Source organism: Populus alba, chromosome 1 (genome assembly GCF_005239225.2).
Source record: "Populus alba chromosome 1, ASM523922v2, whole genome shotgun sequence".
NCBI classification, from domain to species: Eukaryota; Viridiplantae; Streptophyta; class Magnoliopsida; order Malpighiales; family Salicaceae; genus Populus; species Populus alba.
The window spans coordinates 4,961,921-4,977,486 of NC_133284.1; the positions used below are offsets into that span (position 1 = coordinate 4,961,921).

A 15,566-nucleotide genomic window follows, 5' to 3' on the forward strand; every position below is an offset into this window, starting at 1 on the left:
ATTCATGTTAATTGCATTGTTCATTGAATAGTACAATTACATGAACAGTGTAAAAAAAACAGTCTTCAGCTGCTTCTTTCAATTATGTGTTGCAAATACATAAATTAATGGGGTCCATAAATAATAATTAGTTGTTTTTTCTTTACCAAACACATGACTCCTACATTTTACTTTAAATGTAATTTTTAATGTGTAAACAAACGGTCTCTTCAAGTACTTAAAAATGCATTAAAAGAGTTGAATTGCATTTTATTTATATCATTGGTGTCTTTTAATTGAGCTTTTTTTAAAAGAGAGAGAGAGAGTATCAATTTGCCCATGCCCATTCAATGACCAGCCGAATCATATGAATGACTTTTAGTTTTTAAAAATATTATATCAGTTATTTTTATAAATATATTAGAATAAAATTTTTTTATTTTTTAAAATAATTAACATTAATATTAAAATTATCTAAAAATATATAAAAAAAATAAATAATAAAATTTTCAATTTTCATAAAAATGTTGTTTGAAATTACGTTCCAAACAGTGCCTTGAAACATTTGTTTTTGTAGCTTTGAGCGGTTTTAAAAAATAATAATTTTTTTACTAATATTAAATTAATTTAAAAAAATAAAAAATATATCTTTATAAATTTGTAAACAAAAAATAATAAAACCACAGTATCAAACACTACTTTGTTTTTTTTCCACAGTTGGGTCATGGTTGACTTAACTAAAGACCTCGTCTGGATTAATCCTGAGAGACCATTTGGAAACGTGATCTAACTCATGTTTTTAAAAATTTTGAATTAATATTTGTTTGATATTTTTTAGATCATTTTGATATACTGATATTAAAAATAATATTTAAAAAATAAAAAATATATATTATTTTAATATATTTTTAAACAAAAATAATTTAAAAAAACAACTACATTTATATTTTTAAATATCTATCCAGGATAATTGAAAGGGTTTCTGGATAGCATTGGTGCATTACCGGTGAAAAAATGGGATTTTATAGAATCTAGAAAAATTGGTTCTTGAGAGTACGCAACGATTATAGGATATCACAACTCGTACCAGCCAAGGAATGAGAGCATGAAATAATACTTTTAGTCCTTCAATACTTCATTATATTATGGTTACTGTGTATTGAAAATTTTAAGGTATATATGAAATGGCTTTGATCTTTTTCATCTATATATTTTGTTGTTATAAATTCTCATTTTGTTATCCCCGAGCTATACATGTTAAAAAAAAATATGTATAATTGTGAGACCACGTGAAACGAAGGTTACCTTGGGATGAGTGAACTAAATTGTAACTCATAGTTGAAATTCTAAGATGGTGAAATGATTGTTTACCATTATTAGATAAAATTAGTTAATTAATTTGCAGGGTAAGGTTTATTTATTATTATTATAATATTTATCAGGGGCAAATTATTATTTTAACATTTTATAAACACAGTTAAATAATTTAAACGGCTTTAAACTTTAAAGGCATATAATTTAAAATTGAGATCCAGTAACTTTTTAGTTTTTTAATGCTTTAATTTCATAGTTGAATGATTATATTGCCCTTACAAGTAAGAAAAAAAAAGGTCCAGTGGCTTTTTTATATTTTTTATAGTAATTGTTTAGTTATAGTCAATTAGAATGAGGGACAATATAATCTCTTAATAAATACAAATATAATTAAAAAGTAGAAGTGGTTAGTGCGTATTACACACGCAATATTCACTATACTTTTCAAACAGACATTAAAATATAAAAAAAGTATCATTGTTATATAGCCACTTATTTATCTACATGATTCATCCAACGCAAATAAATACATGTTAAGATATAATATTTAGTATTGCGGGTTAATCATATTTTTAAATTTTTATTTTGATTTTGAATTATTTTTTTATGTGTTTTTTTTATTGTTTTAATATGCTGATGTTAAAAAAAATTAAAAAATTTAAATCTTATTCTAGGTGAAAGCAATGCATGCTATGCTTTCAACCATGCAAACCATAAAAGAAGATCACGGGCTAGATAGTTGATGATTTGATCCCACGGTTCTTCCAGTTGTTGATCAATCTTGACTCATTAAGGGTTTACAGCTTAACCAGATTGGTATAGTGATCCATTCATGGGTGTCATGGTTGGATTGATTAACCCGGTTTAGTCTAAATAGCCCTGGTTGAAAAGAATGAGACTGGTCGATTTTATGGAGCCACGAATGTCTTTCAAAATCACTCTTATTTGAGCGGCTCGACATCTTTAAACATTTATGACCAGCAAATAGTAATCGTGGAGATTAGCGTGCAAGACAAGGCAATCCTCGATACACAGGGCAAGCACCATATAAAATGATCGAGAATTTGTAAAGCCGATTGTTTATTGATCCAGTCATAGTTTTTTTTAAAAAAAATATACACTATTTGTATATGATAATATAATAGAAATACTAACTTACATTCAAATATAAAAAACTGAATATAATTAAATAATAAAAAATAGCAACGATGAATAAACAAAACCTAGCTGTTTAAATTGGAAGAAACTCTACATATGGGATTTCCACGTAGTAGTAATTACACTGATTATTTTTTTACAATCTAGTCCTCAAAGTTTATTTCTCTTCAATTACTTCATTTTATGCCCAAATTCATTACCGGCTTATACATATAAAAAAAAGTTAAGGAGGGTCATAATTGAAACAAAGGGTGTCAAGGTGTAAAATAAGGAGAAAAAGGGTTGTAGTTGAAAAATAGGACAAAAAATCACTTTGATCCCTGTGCGTTTTAAATCATAACTTTTACCCCCCTCGAGTATTTTACATTTTTAATTATAATACAATGCTTTATTTTTGTTACTTTTCAGTCCCTATTTCAAGATAGAAGATGTAAAGTCACTAGATTGTGATGATTGAGAGAAAAAGTCTCAATTATCATTAATTTAGCCCATAAAAAATATCGATTTTAGTATCAATGCTGAGAAAAGTCCCACCCGTGTGTTTTTTGATCTTCTCATGGCCTAAAATAGTAGTATGGACCCTTTTTTTTCTTTGTTTCGGCTAATTTTGATTTTTTAAATTTGCTATTCAAAATCATATATACGTTTATCAAAATTTATATAACGTTTCAGTAAACATGAGTTTAAAAATGAGTTTCCTGCTAAAAAAGTCTTATTCCTCGATTTTTTAGACACTACAATGATTAAAGTTTAGGAGAAGTAAGCCACGAGTCATTTTCCATAACAAATGACACATTGCCTATTATATATATATATATATATATATATATATATGTATATAAAAAAAAACAAGGGTGAATAATAGATTGTCTGTCATTTGAAAATTAAGAAGAAAACAACTAGGGTGCCACCCATGTGTGGCTCGCGTGCCTCGACCGTTCCTTTTTGATCCATTGGTTTTTCTTATACTTTTTTTCCCTTTTGATTTCACATTCAGGAGTATGAGTTTTTATTTTTATTTGTTTTATCATGTGTTTTTTTTTATATAATTTTAACATTTTTTTATTATGTTTTTTTATAATTAAAATACGATCTAGTTCTCACCTAGTTTACGAACACGCTTTCAAGCTTCTTTTTTATATATATATAATCTTATAAGGCTTTTTTTTTTCTTTTTTTTTTACATTTACATGCCATGGATCACGGATAAATATAATTAACTAGTAATCATAAATTGACGTGAATAATCACATGCAACTGGTTAAAAATCAACATACTCGTTAGTGCTCGTGAATCGACCAGGCTGTCTTCAATGAAGCACTGCCACTATTCCCATCAGCTGATCACATGCGAGTTCACATCTTAACTTATTTTATTTTCGTACAGAACAAGAACAGAAACAATTTCGATGCGAATGTTACTAGAAAAGGAGCAAAAACAAATAATGGAATACGTGTCCAAATCAATCACTCATGGAAAATAAACTCGGCCAGCACTCGTCTTATTTCAATTCCCATCACATCTCCCTCAGTTTTCTTGCCTCGACAGCCATTACCATATGGCTTGGGTGGTTGTATCTCTAGTTTGGTGACTTAGGCCTTTCCCATCCATCTCCAACCAAGACATAGAACCGATAAGTCCTCAATTCCATTTAGCGTACTGTGGAGTGCTCAAATTTAAGATTTTTTATAAGTTTTTAACCATTTTCTACCCCCACTCTAATAGAAAAGAAATTTTAAAAAATAATTATTTATTTTAGCATCAAGATAAAACCTTTAAAAAAATAACTCAATTGATCAGACTTCAGACTTGTTCCCTAAATGTCATTAGTTCGAGTTTTATAAATCTTAAAATCATTAATAGAGACTTACATAGTTTTTAATTTCAGGATCTATGGGATTAATCAATGTGTACGTAAGTTGGTCGAATATTTATATTAATAATAAAAAAAAATCAAAATGAAAAGATAAATTCACCTTTTAAATCATCTTCTCCTTCTCATGGTTATTAACCTGTGCCGGGTCAGATTTCACAGAAAATAGAAGATAATTGATCCGATATGACAATTCAATTAAAAACATGTTGATTTTTTGTAATTTTTTTTAAGTGACATTGCTTTGACTTTGCCGGGTGAACTCTTAAATTGAATTCAATAAACATGCTACTTGCACGCATATCTCTTTTATTAAATAAATATTGGTAGTAACCTCTTTTTAATTAAAAGGTAACAACATATAACTGCTTAATTTAATCCAGTGCACAACACACAAATGGAAATTGTGTATTCCTTTTTTGTTTGTTAAGAGATAATAAAAGGTTGAGAGTTCTCCTTTAATTTTATATGCTTGACTTTGTGAATTCTTTGTTTATATTCATTTGCGTATTTTATTTGTTTATAATATAAAAGAGTGGAATTTTTTTGTGGATCTATGAGGCAAACCAGTGATAGATAAATAAATCAATAAGTAAAAAAATAAATGTAATGGGATTAAGGGTCTATCTGGAATTATAATTATAATTGTTTTTTTAAAATATTTTTCGTGCTGTATTAAAATGATATTTTTTTTATCTTTTTAAAAATTATTTTTAAGATTAGCCCATCAAAACAATCTAAAATATAAAAATTTTTATTTTTAATAAAAAAAATTAAATTTTAATGTAACAGGATTCCATAGGCCCTTTAAATTGCTTTTGACAAGAAAATCAACCCTACAAGAAGTGATATTTGGGATAGAAAAATGGTAAATACATGATTGCCTCTTTTTTTTAATATATAATTTATTTAATGTACAAAAAAACAACTTCCACTAAAAACAAGTTTTTCTTGCTTTTTATATAAACCCCACAAAAAAAAAAAAATCATAACTCACCACACCACCTGATCCCAAACACTGTAACGAAGAACCAGAAAATTATTAAGTAAGAATTCCAAGCAAAATGTTCAAACAGGAAAAACTATTAATTGAAAAACTGTAGAATTCAAAACACCCGTACCGCGTGAGAGCCAGCCGTTCTCAACAGAACAGATTTATATTTCTCCATCTCTCCCAAATTCAACTCCCTATCACTTTCTCTCTCTCGCTCACGCTCTCATCCGTTCCACATTTCCACTATTTCTAGGTAGTAGGTAAGTCTCTCCCTAAAATAAATAAATAAAATACGTAAATAGCAAAATTCAGCAAATTAATTCCTCTTCCTTTCCATTCGATCCCATCGTCTCTCTTGTTTTCTTTCCTTTTTTTTTCGCTTTTAATATTTGATTTGATCATCTGATCTTCTAGGGTTTGAGTGTTTCCGTGTTTTTCTCGGGGAAAGGAAGGAGAGGAGGTAGAGATGGGGCAACAAACGTTGATCTATAGCTTCGTGGCAAGAGGAACGGTGATTCTTGCGGAGTACACGGAGTTTAAAGGGAATTTCACAGGCATCGCTGCACAATGTCTTGAAAAACTTCCCGCTTCTAATAATAAGTTTACTTATAATTGCGATGGCCATACCTTCAATTACCTCGTTGAAAACGGATTCAGTAAGATATTATTATTATTATTATTATTATGTTTTCACTTTGCTGATTTGATCTGTGATATTTTTATTGATCATGATCTCCATCGTTTGCGTTTATTGATCGATCTCTTTTGATTTGATTCGTTGAATAGGTTGACTTTTTCAGGCTGAACTGTGTGTTTGACTGTTTCATTTGAATATTTTGATTTTGTTAGTCATTTCTGCGGGGTAGGGGATTCTTGGTGATTTACGTGGGCTGATAGCTACTGGAATTTATGGATTTGTATATTGTGAAATAGTTTATGGTTAGATTTTAAATTATGTCTTGCTTGTAATGAAGACACTTTGAGGTTTTCATTGATGTGTATATTGATTTTGTCTGTGTTAATCGGCCGGCGGTTTCTGATCTCTGTTCTCTTGGAAGTTTTATGCACTGTATTACTATTGTACAGTACTTCGACTATACCTGGCCGTGTTCAATGTTGACTATTCTTTTTATTTGTGGATCCTTTTTGAATTGAAATTGATAGGGTTTCTGGCGTTTTTGTTATTGTTTTCAAATGAAACTATGACTATATATCTCTCGTAACAAGCATTGTATCGTATATGACAGAGAATGGAGATTTTAATCCCAACTTCTATGAATACAAGTAGTCTCTGTGTATTTTTTTTTTTTATTGTTTTTTAACCTATTGATATCTTTTTGGTTGTTGCTGACTCTTTAATTTGCTGCCTTTAGATAAAGAATACAAATGAACTAGCTTATGGAAATAACAAAACAGGGAATTTTGGGGCAGAATAGTTCTCTTTTGTATATGAGAGCATAAAATTGCTTGTACTAGTGTTTGTTTCTGTTTATTGCAATTTCAAAGTTCAGAAACTGAAACTTATTACATTGCATCAATTCTTTTATTTTCTGTTTTTTTTCTTTCAAATCCTTGCCCCCGATCCAAAATTCAAGTATGTGATTTACCTGAATCAAACACAACACATTGTTTTGATTTAATTGCATTTAGATATGATGTTTTCTGCTCATAATCACCAACTTTGTGTATATCTTTAATTCTCATGTTTTGTGTTGGATGCCACAGCTTACTGCGTGGTTGCAGTTGAATCTGCTGGCAGACAAATTCCAATTGCCTTTTTGGAGCGAGTTAAGGAAGATTTTAACAAAAGATACAGTGGAGGAAAAGCAGCAACTGCTGTTGCCAAGAGCCTGAACGGAGAGTTTGGGTATATATAAACATGTCTAATTTTTCACTTATATGCATTTTTGTTTCTTTGCAAACATGCTTTGCTTATTGATTTTTATTTTAGGTCCAAATTGAAGGGGCATATGCAGTATTGTGTGGATCATCCTGAAGAGATCAGCAAGCTTGCAAAAGTCAAGGCTCAGGTCTCTGAAGTTAAAGGTGTTATGATGGAAAACATTGAGAAGGTAGAGATCAGCTATTGGTTTTCTTTACCCGTGTAATTTGGAGCTTAAAACAGTCTTGGGTGCATGTTATTGTTACCAAGTAATGATTTAATTGCTGAAAGGCAATGATATTTAGTATATTGATCTTGAAGAGTAATATTTCTAGAAACACTAAGTTAGACAACTCGTTAAGGCAATTATTTCTTGCGCAGGTTCTTGATCGTGGTGACAAGATTGAGCTGCTGGTGGATAAAACTGAGAACCTTCGCTCACAGGTTAGTTCAGTGGAAAATGCGTTTAAATCTTTTGCTTGCTGTCACGCTTCTACTATCGAGATTGAGTTAGGGGGCTTGCTTTCAAAATTGCCCCCGAAAATCATTGGAATGTTCCAGACATGACTTTTATGATTTGAAGAGTGCATTAGATGGGAGTGGATTTGGTTGGATTCATATCTGTTTCTTTCCCTGTTTCTCCAGTTTTCTCTCCTCTCTGATCTCTTGTTATCAGGGCATGATATATTCAAACGTATGTGGTGTTTACAGGCACAAGATTTCCGACAACAGGGAACTAAGATGAGAAGAAAGATGTGGCTTCAGAATATGAAGATAAAACTGATTGTTTTGGGTATTATAATTGCCTTGATTCTCATCATAGTCTTATCTATTTGTCATGGCTTCAATTGCTAAATTTCTCTTGGCTTTCACTGGATGCTGCTTTTGCTGCGGATTGTCTTTGCGGAATTGATTCTTATTTGTTTTTGATGATATGTCCTTGAGATCTCTTTTTCTACAGGGTCTTTTATGTCTTAGATTACTCCTTTCTCCTTGTTAGCTTTGTTTAGGATTGTGAAAGGTTTTGTATTTTGAATTTCTTTGTATAGGTTATATGAACTCTTCAGTAGATAATTTTCTTCCTTCCTCCTACGTTATTATTAATAATTTAGTAATTGTTTAATGTGTAATGAACATCGAATCCATGCAGTTTAGATTTTCCTTTGCAATGTTATTAATATACATACTCTCTCTCTCTCTCTCTCTAATCTATCCATTCATTTCAAACCGTATCAGAAAAGGGGGCAAGGGTCCGAAAAATACGTGCTGCTAATATTGCAGCTGACGTGGCTCTGTAATGGATCAAAATCTACAATGAATGGAATCCACGGCGTGGAGAGAATTCTTGGAACTTGTTGGAAGCATTCGCATAGAAGACTTGACTATATACTGCATAACACAACACCAAGAAAGTAATTGGTGTGTGTTTGGTTTTGAAGAACACAGGAAAAATACACATCGTACGGTGGTTGCATGGAACACATTGAAGTGTTCACTTGTTACATTAACTCCTAGTCCCAGTTTATCACATACTCTAATTATACACAGCCCAGGGTTAAAAAGTTGAATGTCTTAAAACAGGTAATCAACAGGCTAACTGATCCATGAATGGCGAGATCTCTTCAAATATGGGCAATCTTCTTGATCTATATGGAGTCCATTGGCTCATCAACTGGTCAAGGCCCTCAACAAAAGCTTCTAAACTTAATCCTGATGGTTCTGAAAACATCGATGAGGACTGGCATGTCTCTAGTTCACGTAGCAACTCCTGGGCGCGGTTTCTTGACTTGGGCTCATCGGATCCTAAAAGCTTACCCTGCAATATGTCATCGATAACTGATTTTGCCTCATCATATCGTGTTTGCTTGATTAAGCACAAGCACAAGTTGCAGGCCTTGTTAGCATCAGGATCGAAAGACTGAGCTTTGTGGTATACAGCTTCTGCGGCCATATAGTTTCCTCGCTGCATATATGCCCAACCCAGGTTTCCCTGCGTCAAATGTTTGCAAGATTAGTCAACTTTGGAAGACAACTCATCAAAGACACGAAAAGAGAAATAAAATGCAGTCCAGTGTCCTTCATTGGGCTCCAGACAGAACAGTGACGGTATAATATCAAAAGCAGTGGACTACAAGGAAGGGGTTATACAGATATAATACCAGTATCCGACTAGTCTCTTGTTTGACAGTAACCTGGAACTTCCTCCCGTGCGACCGCGCTGTCTTGGTAGCCTTCCTGTTGAAGGCCTCTCCTTGGTGAATCATCTTAAGTTTCTGTTTCAGTAGATCTATCTGCTCCTCAATTTTTCCACATTTCTGCCAAATTCATCACAGTTATCATGATATCATCAAGACAAAGAAATAGAACAGGAGAAAGGGCACAAGTAGGCAATTCCTTCTCATAAAACTTGCTAAAAAGGAATGTAACTATTGTGATCAGATTTTCATGCCACATGTATAGGTACCTTGTACAAGTCAATGAGGACGTTATCTAGAGATTCTTGGGCTTGCTTCGAGCAGCGGTCTCTAAAGGCCTTCACAGCTTCAATAGCTTCCCCTGCCCTGTCTTGCTGTTTCATAACCACTGCCATGTCTTTGAGAGCACTATCGACCCTGTCCCCGGCATTTATCGCCTTCCAAAACAAAGCTATTGCTGCTTCAGGATCCTTCTCAACTAGCTGTATATACATGGAAAAAACACAACAAGAGTTTCAGAACGAGAAGACACGGCAGCTTATATTCAAACGGGCAAACGAGCAAGGAGGAAACTAATTGCTGAAAAAACACCCTAAGGCTCACAAAACTACAAAATTGCCTTTCAAGAAATATTACTTCGAGACCCTTAACTAATTATAAAGAGATGATGCGGTTTCTTAATTTAGCAAACTTGCAACATAAACTCAGCAGAAAACAAATTCAGAAAAAATTAATTCCTGGATTGAAACTTACTTGGACCTAGATTACGTTTGTTTACAGTAATTCAAATAATATTATAAACAAAATTATCAGATTTTAACATTTTGTAAGTATTTTTATCTTGTTAGATTAATCAAATAATTATTTTGTTATTCAATGACTGACATGTCTTTAAAATACCACGAAAATAATGCCCAAATCACTGCATCAGTACTGATTCAGTAAAATGAAACCCACACGCGCTACTAAAGGAATGGATCAGTAGCACAACAACAAGATAAAGGGTGCGGTGCAAGAAAAAAAGATCAAAACAAAGAAATAAGTAACTATCCCTGCAACAACACAACGCCTTTTATCAAACACCAAAAACTTCCCAAGGAAACAAACAAAACCCAGAATCAAGAACTCCCCAAAAGAAAACCGGAAAGCCTCCCACATGAATATCTAAAAAGTGAACGAAATTTGTGAGTATCTCTCCAAGTCATCATCATGTATATGTACCTGAGTATGCTTGGCTCTAACATAAGGGCTATCCCCAGGAGGAGGCAGTTTATGAATTACATGATGATATGGAGCTTCTGATTCTTTTCTTTGACGGGTCATTCTTAGTTTTTGCCTCTTCTGAAGCTTTAAGATCTTGATGGTAATCTTTAGACTTCAAAAAAGTAGGGGTGTTGTGCGAATAGATAGAGAAGATTGTTTAGTGCTACAGAGCGGGTCTTCCACTGAATTTTTCTAGAGGGTGAGGAGAGCTGGTGGAGGTTGCTATGATAATGATAAATGAAGGAATTTTAGATCAGTGAATTTGGACGTCGAGGGTGTCCTGGTTCATGTTAGGTGGATTTGAACTGTCTGATTGATAGGTGTTTGTTTTTTTAGTTTCCAAAAATGTTTTTTTTTAATATAATTTTTTTAATTACTTCAAATTAATTATTTTTAATAATTTTAGATAGTTTTAACGTCTTAGAAGTTATTACTAAATTTAATTTTTTAAAAAAATAAAAAAATATATTATTTTAATATATTTTAAAATACAAAAATATTCTCTAATCAATATTAAACTAGCTTTACTTAATCATTGCCGCCTTGGTAGCTTTACTTGGCCAAGCTTTTACCTCTTGATCATGCCGACTTGCATGTAATGACTTCTTCAAGTCGCTGGGACATAAAATCACGCGACAGAGTCGCGCGCGCGCGCTCTCTCTCTCTCTTTGCCTTTTAAATTTAATAATTTTTTTAAAAAATTAAATTTTAAAAAAATTAAATTATTTTCTAATGTTTAATAGTGTAATAAAAAATAAATTGGAAAAATATTTTTAGTGTTTGGTTATATCATAGAAAATGAGCTGAAAAATAACTTATTTTATTAATATTTTATTTTTCTCAAGTTTATTAAAATAATGAGGAACAAGTCTTACAAATAAAAAAAGTTGAATTAAAATGAAATTGAAAAAAAAAATATAATTTCATAAATTATCTAAAAAAATAAAATAATAATCAAAATAATAAAAATTAAATCTAAAAATAAAAAATAAATAAAAAGATGAATAAATTAAAATAATAATAATTAACATTCATAAATTATTTTAAATAAAACAAGTAACAATCAAAAGAATAAGGATGAAGTTTTGATAGGATAAAAAATTCAATAAAAAAATATAAGGAAAAAGCAAATAACAATTATAAAAATAAGGACTAAGGTTAATATAAAAATAAATTTTAAAATATGAAATTGAAAATAAATATTCAAAACAAAATACATATAGCAATCAAAAATTTGATGATAAAATCTGATATAACAGCAATAATATGACATTTCTAAATTTTACATTTCCAAAAAGTGTTTTCCGCCCAGATTTTTCAAGAAAACATTTTCCTTGAAATCAAGCTAAATTTTTCTTTGACTGGAAAGTGTTTTCCATTTACCAACTTTCTTAATAGCAAACAAACACATAAAAATTTGAAAAAGTGGTTTTTCATAAATCACTTTCTTCCCCGTTTGTTTGCTATAAAGTAATTTTCTTTTGAAAAGTGAATTCCGATAAAGTATTTTCCGATGTTTAGTAGTGTAATGAAAAAAAATAAGTTGGAAAATAATTTATTAATATTTTATTTTTCTCAAGTTTTATTAAAATAATGAGGAACAAATCTTACAAATTAAAAAGTTGAATAAAATGAAATTGAAAAAAAAAATAATTTCATAAATTATCTCAAATAAAATAAATAATAATCAAAACAATAGAGATCAAATCTAAAAAATTTTTAAAAAAAAGAAAGATGAAGAAATTAAAACAATAATAATCAACATTTCATAAATTATTTCAAATAAAATAAGTAACAATCAAAAGAATGAGAACCAAATTTGATAATAAAAAATTTCAATAAAAAAATAATAAGGAAAAAGCAAATAGCAATTATAAAAATAATGACCAAAGTTAATATAAAAATAAAATTTTGAGAGATGAAATTGAAAAATAAATATTCAAAAAAAAAAATATATATATATATATATAGTAATCAAAAGTTTGAGGATCAAATTTGATATAATCAGCAAATAATGACATTTCTAAATTTTTCACAACTTCCGAAAAGTGTTTTTTCCCCAAATTTTTCAGGAAAACACTTTCCTAAAAACCAAGCCAAATTTTTCTTTTACTGGAAAATGTTTTTTATTGACCAACTTTTTCTAATGACAAACAAACACAAAAAGTTTGGAAAGTGATTTTCCGGAAACCACTTTCGGAAAAACAAACACAGCTAAAGGGAAAACACTTTCCTAAAAATAAAGCCAAATTTTTCTTTGATTAAAATTGACTGAAAATTGTTTTCCGTTGACTAGAAAGTGTTTTTCGTTGACCGGAAAGTGTTTTTTTGACCAACTTTCCTAATAATAAACAAATACAAAAAATTCTGGAAAATGATTTCCCGAAAATTACTTTTTAGGAAACAAACATGGCAACATATCATTATTCCTACTGGATTCAATACTTTTTTACTAGTCGTTAACAACCTTAAATCCATGTAGCTCATTTTGTGCGAAGTGCTGGTTTAGAAATATGATTGTTGTTTTTTAAAAATATTTTTTTAAATTTTAAAAATTATTTTTGATATGATGCATCTAAATAATCTAAAAATATAAAAAATATATTAATTTAAAATAAAAATAAAAATATAAAATTTTAATTTTTTTTTTAAATATAAAAATTACAGCAACGAAATCCTCCTATTTATGCACAGACTCTAGGATGAGAGTTACATTTATTGTTATAAAATTCGTCCAGGTGGATTAATCTGGCTGATCTAATTATTGAGTTTGGGAAAAAAAATTTAGAACTTTCCAGACTAACTCGGCAGTTCAATTCATGTCGTGGTTATTCATGCATGTGTGTGATTATTTATAATTAAATCTTTTGAAGATAATAATCACTTGAAAACTACGTAAATTTATTTACCGGAAAAATTAGAAATTGAAAATATAATTTTATATTACATATTTTTATCAAAATATTTTCTACCACTTTCTTGTAAAAATAGAAGAAATAACAATATAAAAAAATTCATGATTTATTTTAATTATTAAAAAAAAAACCAGGAGTTGTCAGTAAAACACCGTAGAGCAGGATTTGTTATATTGTTGACTGCTACAATATAACAATGCCTCTACCCTCTACCGTGCAAGCCGGTGAAGTGTAAACCGGATGGCAAAATGATCATAGTGTTACATGATGTTATCAAATTGATCAAGATTAGATCGATTTTTTCACTTTTTATAGCACAATAAAAATACTCAATCGCCTTTAAAAGGTGAAAAAATAGGTGGCATGTAGGGGCTTACTGGTCTTTTCACTTCTTTTTTTTTCAAAATAATAAAAATACTAAATTACTATTAAAAACAAAAATCAATGAGGTTTTTTAATCTTATCATGCTTTTTTTATTTTTTTTTACTACTAGGTCAGGGTTCGAGGGCAATTTAATCTCTAGAAAAATAAATGCTGGCATGCCTTTTGATAGTGGAATGTTTAATAATTAAATTTCATCTGTTTTATTCAATTTATTTTTAATAAGGTTATCCTAATATCATAACTAAGTCATACACTTAACGTGCTAACTTAAATAAACTCGGGTTATTTTTGTTACCTTTATTTTCTTGATATTGTTTTTTTTCTAATTTATTTATTATTATTGTATTTTTTATTTGTATTGTTGATATTATATAATCTTATTAAATCTTATCAGGTTAATAATAATACCAAGTCTCAATTATTTTTTGCTTATTTAAAAATACTTGTATTGTCTCACTATTTTTTTTTTTAATGGTGAAAAAACCCTGTGTCGACTTGCTATATAAGGCCGACCACCTATTTAGTGTTCTGCTATGAACATGTAAAGTTCATACATGAACAAAAGTTTTATTCAGAGTTATATTGAATTTTAGTATGACATTGTAGTATTGGAAGGAGTATTTTTATTTAAAAATAATATTTTAATTACATGTGAGGCGAATAAAATTTTTTCAAGCCTTTATTTTAATAAATCATTCTTATAAATCAATAGAATCTGTTAAAAGGAATAATAAGTTTTATTCAGTATAATTGTTCTTTTTATACCACGCGAACATGTAAAGCGTCCACGTGTGGACAATGCTTTGTCCATTCTTGTTTTTTTTTTTATTAAATGGAAGACAACATGATAAACAACCTCTCATCCACTAGACCGATGCCCAAAATTCAATTATCAATAAAGCTGAGAAATTAAGGAGGTTTTTCTTATTTTAAAATCTATTTTTACCCAAATAATTCATGAAATTCTACATAAATCACTCACCAAACCCAAAACAATTCAAAATCACTTAAAGAAAAAGAAAATGAAAATCAACTCAATCAATAGTATCTAAATGAGCCTCTATCTACTTTTCCAAGCATGTAGAAAATATAAAAAAAACTAGCATCATTAAACTTCTTTCCTAAAATAAAATCTATTAATAAAAAAACGAGTTTCGTTGCGAAAAATAGCTTTTTACAAACTTTTTTCCTCATTCATCGTTTTGGAACAACTCTCTCTCATTTTTCTTGAATTAAAGGATTAATTTTTTATTTTAAATTAACTTTTGAATCAAAATTAAAAATTTAAAAATCAAAGGAACTATAGGGTAAAAAGAGTTTGTGGACTCGACATAATATTTTATGGCAAATTTTAGATTGATCACAAGATTTCTTGTTCTTTTACACTCTAATCCTCTGTAGTTGAATTTTTCTTTGCTTAATAATTTTAATAAACTGGTCATTAATTTAAGCATAGAAGAGTGCAATTTAAAAAAAAGGATGAAAACGGATTTTCTTACTATTGTGGATTGTTACATTGGATTCACCATTTTTTTTTTCATTTTTCCAAGGGTCGTGCTCCATTTTATTCCAGGTTCATGCCCATATCTAAAAAAGAAAAAGAAAAAA

General features: G+C 29.8%; 2 protein-coding genes across 3 annotated transcripts; one reads left to right on the forward strand and one right to left on the reverse strand.

Moving 5' to 3' along the window:
- The first annotated feature begins 5,377 nt into the window (after positions 1–5,377).
- On the forward strand, positions 5,378–8,354 carry LOC118061530 (vesicle-associated membrane protein 722). 2 transcript variants are annotated; one of them, XM_035075004.2, is made up of 6 exons: positions 5,378–5,571; positions 5,733–5,974; positions 7,044–7,185; positions 7,270–7,390; positions 7,582–7,644; positions 7,912–8,354. In XM_035075004.2, the coding sequence occupies exons 2-6, from the start codon at positions 5,785–5,787 to the stop codon at positions 8,053–8,055; spliced, it is 660 nt and encodes a 219-aa protein (XP_034930895.1). In that variant the 5' UTR covers positions 5,378–5,571; positions 5,733–5,784; the 3' UTR covers positions 8,056–8,354. The 2 variants fall into 2 exon arrangements, with proteins under 2 accessions (XP_034930895.1, XP_034930886.1); XM_035074995.2 differs by having other exon boundaries at positions 5,380–5,578.
- A 233-nt stretch (positions 8,355–8,587) lies between these two features.
- LOC118061522 (protein SULFUR DEFICIENCY-INDUCED 2) lies at positions 8,588–10,886 on the reverse strand. The gene is made up of 4 exons (XM_035074984.2): positions 10,617–10,886; positions 9,665–9,877; positions 9,360–9,515; positions 8,588–9,190 (listed from the first exon to the last, which is right to left on the reverse strand). The coding sequence occupies exons 1-4, from the start codon at positions 10,716–10,718 to the stop codon at positions 8,786–8,788; spliced, it is 876 nt and encodes a 291-aa protein (XP_034930875.1). The 5' UTR covers positions 10,719–10,886; the 3' UTR covers positions 8,588–8,785.
- Positions 10,887–15,566: the final 4,680 nt, after the last annotated feature.

What these genes read in the sequence shown, in the direction of transcription:
- LOC118061522 (XM_035074984.2), bottom strand. Translation starts at nt 10,718, where the DNA reads ATGACCCGTCAAAGAAAAGAATCAGAAGCTCCATATCATCATGTAATT. An exon ending in TTAGAGCCAAGCATACTCAG is followed by an intron (nt 9,878 to 10,616) that starts GTACATATACAT and finishes ATGTATATACAG; the next exon opens with CTAGTTGAGAAGGATCCTGA. An exon ending in TCCTCATTGACTTGTACAAG is followed by an intron (nt 9,516 to 9,664) that starts GTACCTATACAT and finishes TGAATTTGGCAG; the next exon opens with AAATGTGGAAAAATTGAGGA.
- LOC118061530 (XM_035075004.2), top strand. Translation starts at nt 5,785, where the DNA reads ATGGGGCAACAAACGTTGATCTATAGCTTCGTGGCAAGAGGAACGGTG. An exon ending in CCTCGTTGAAAACGGATTCA is followed by an intron (nt 5,975 to 7,043) that starts GTAAGATATTAT and finishes TGGATGCCACAG; the next exon opens with CTTACTGCGTGGTTGCAGTT. An exon ending in TGATGGAAAACATTGAGAAG is followed by an intron (nt 7,391 to 7,581) that starts GTAGAGATCAGC and finishes TTTCTTGCGCAG; the next exon opens with GTTCTTGATCGTGGTGACAA.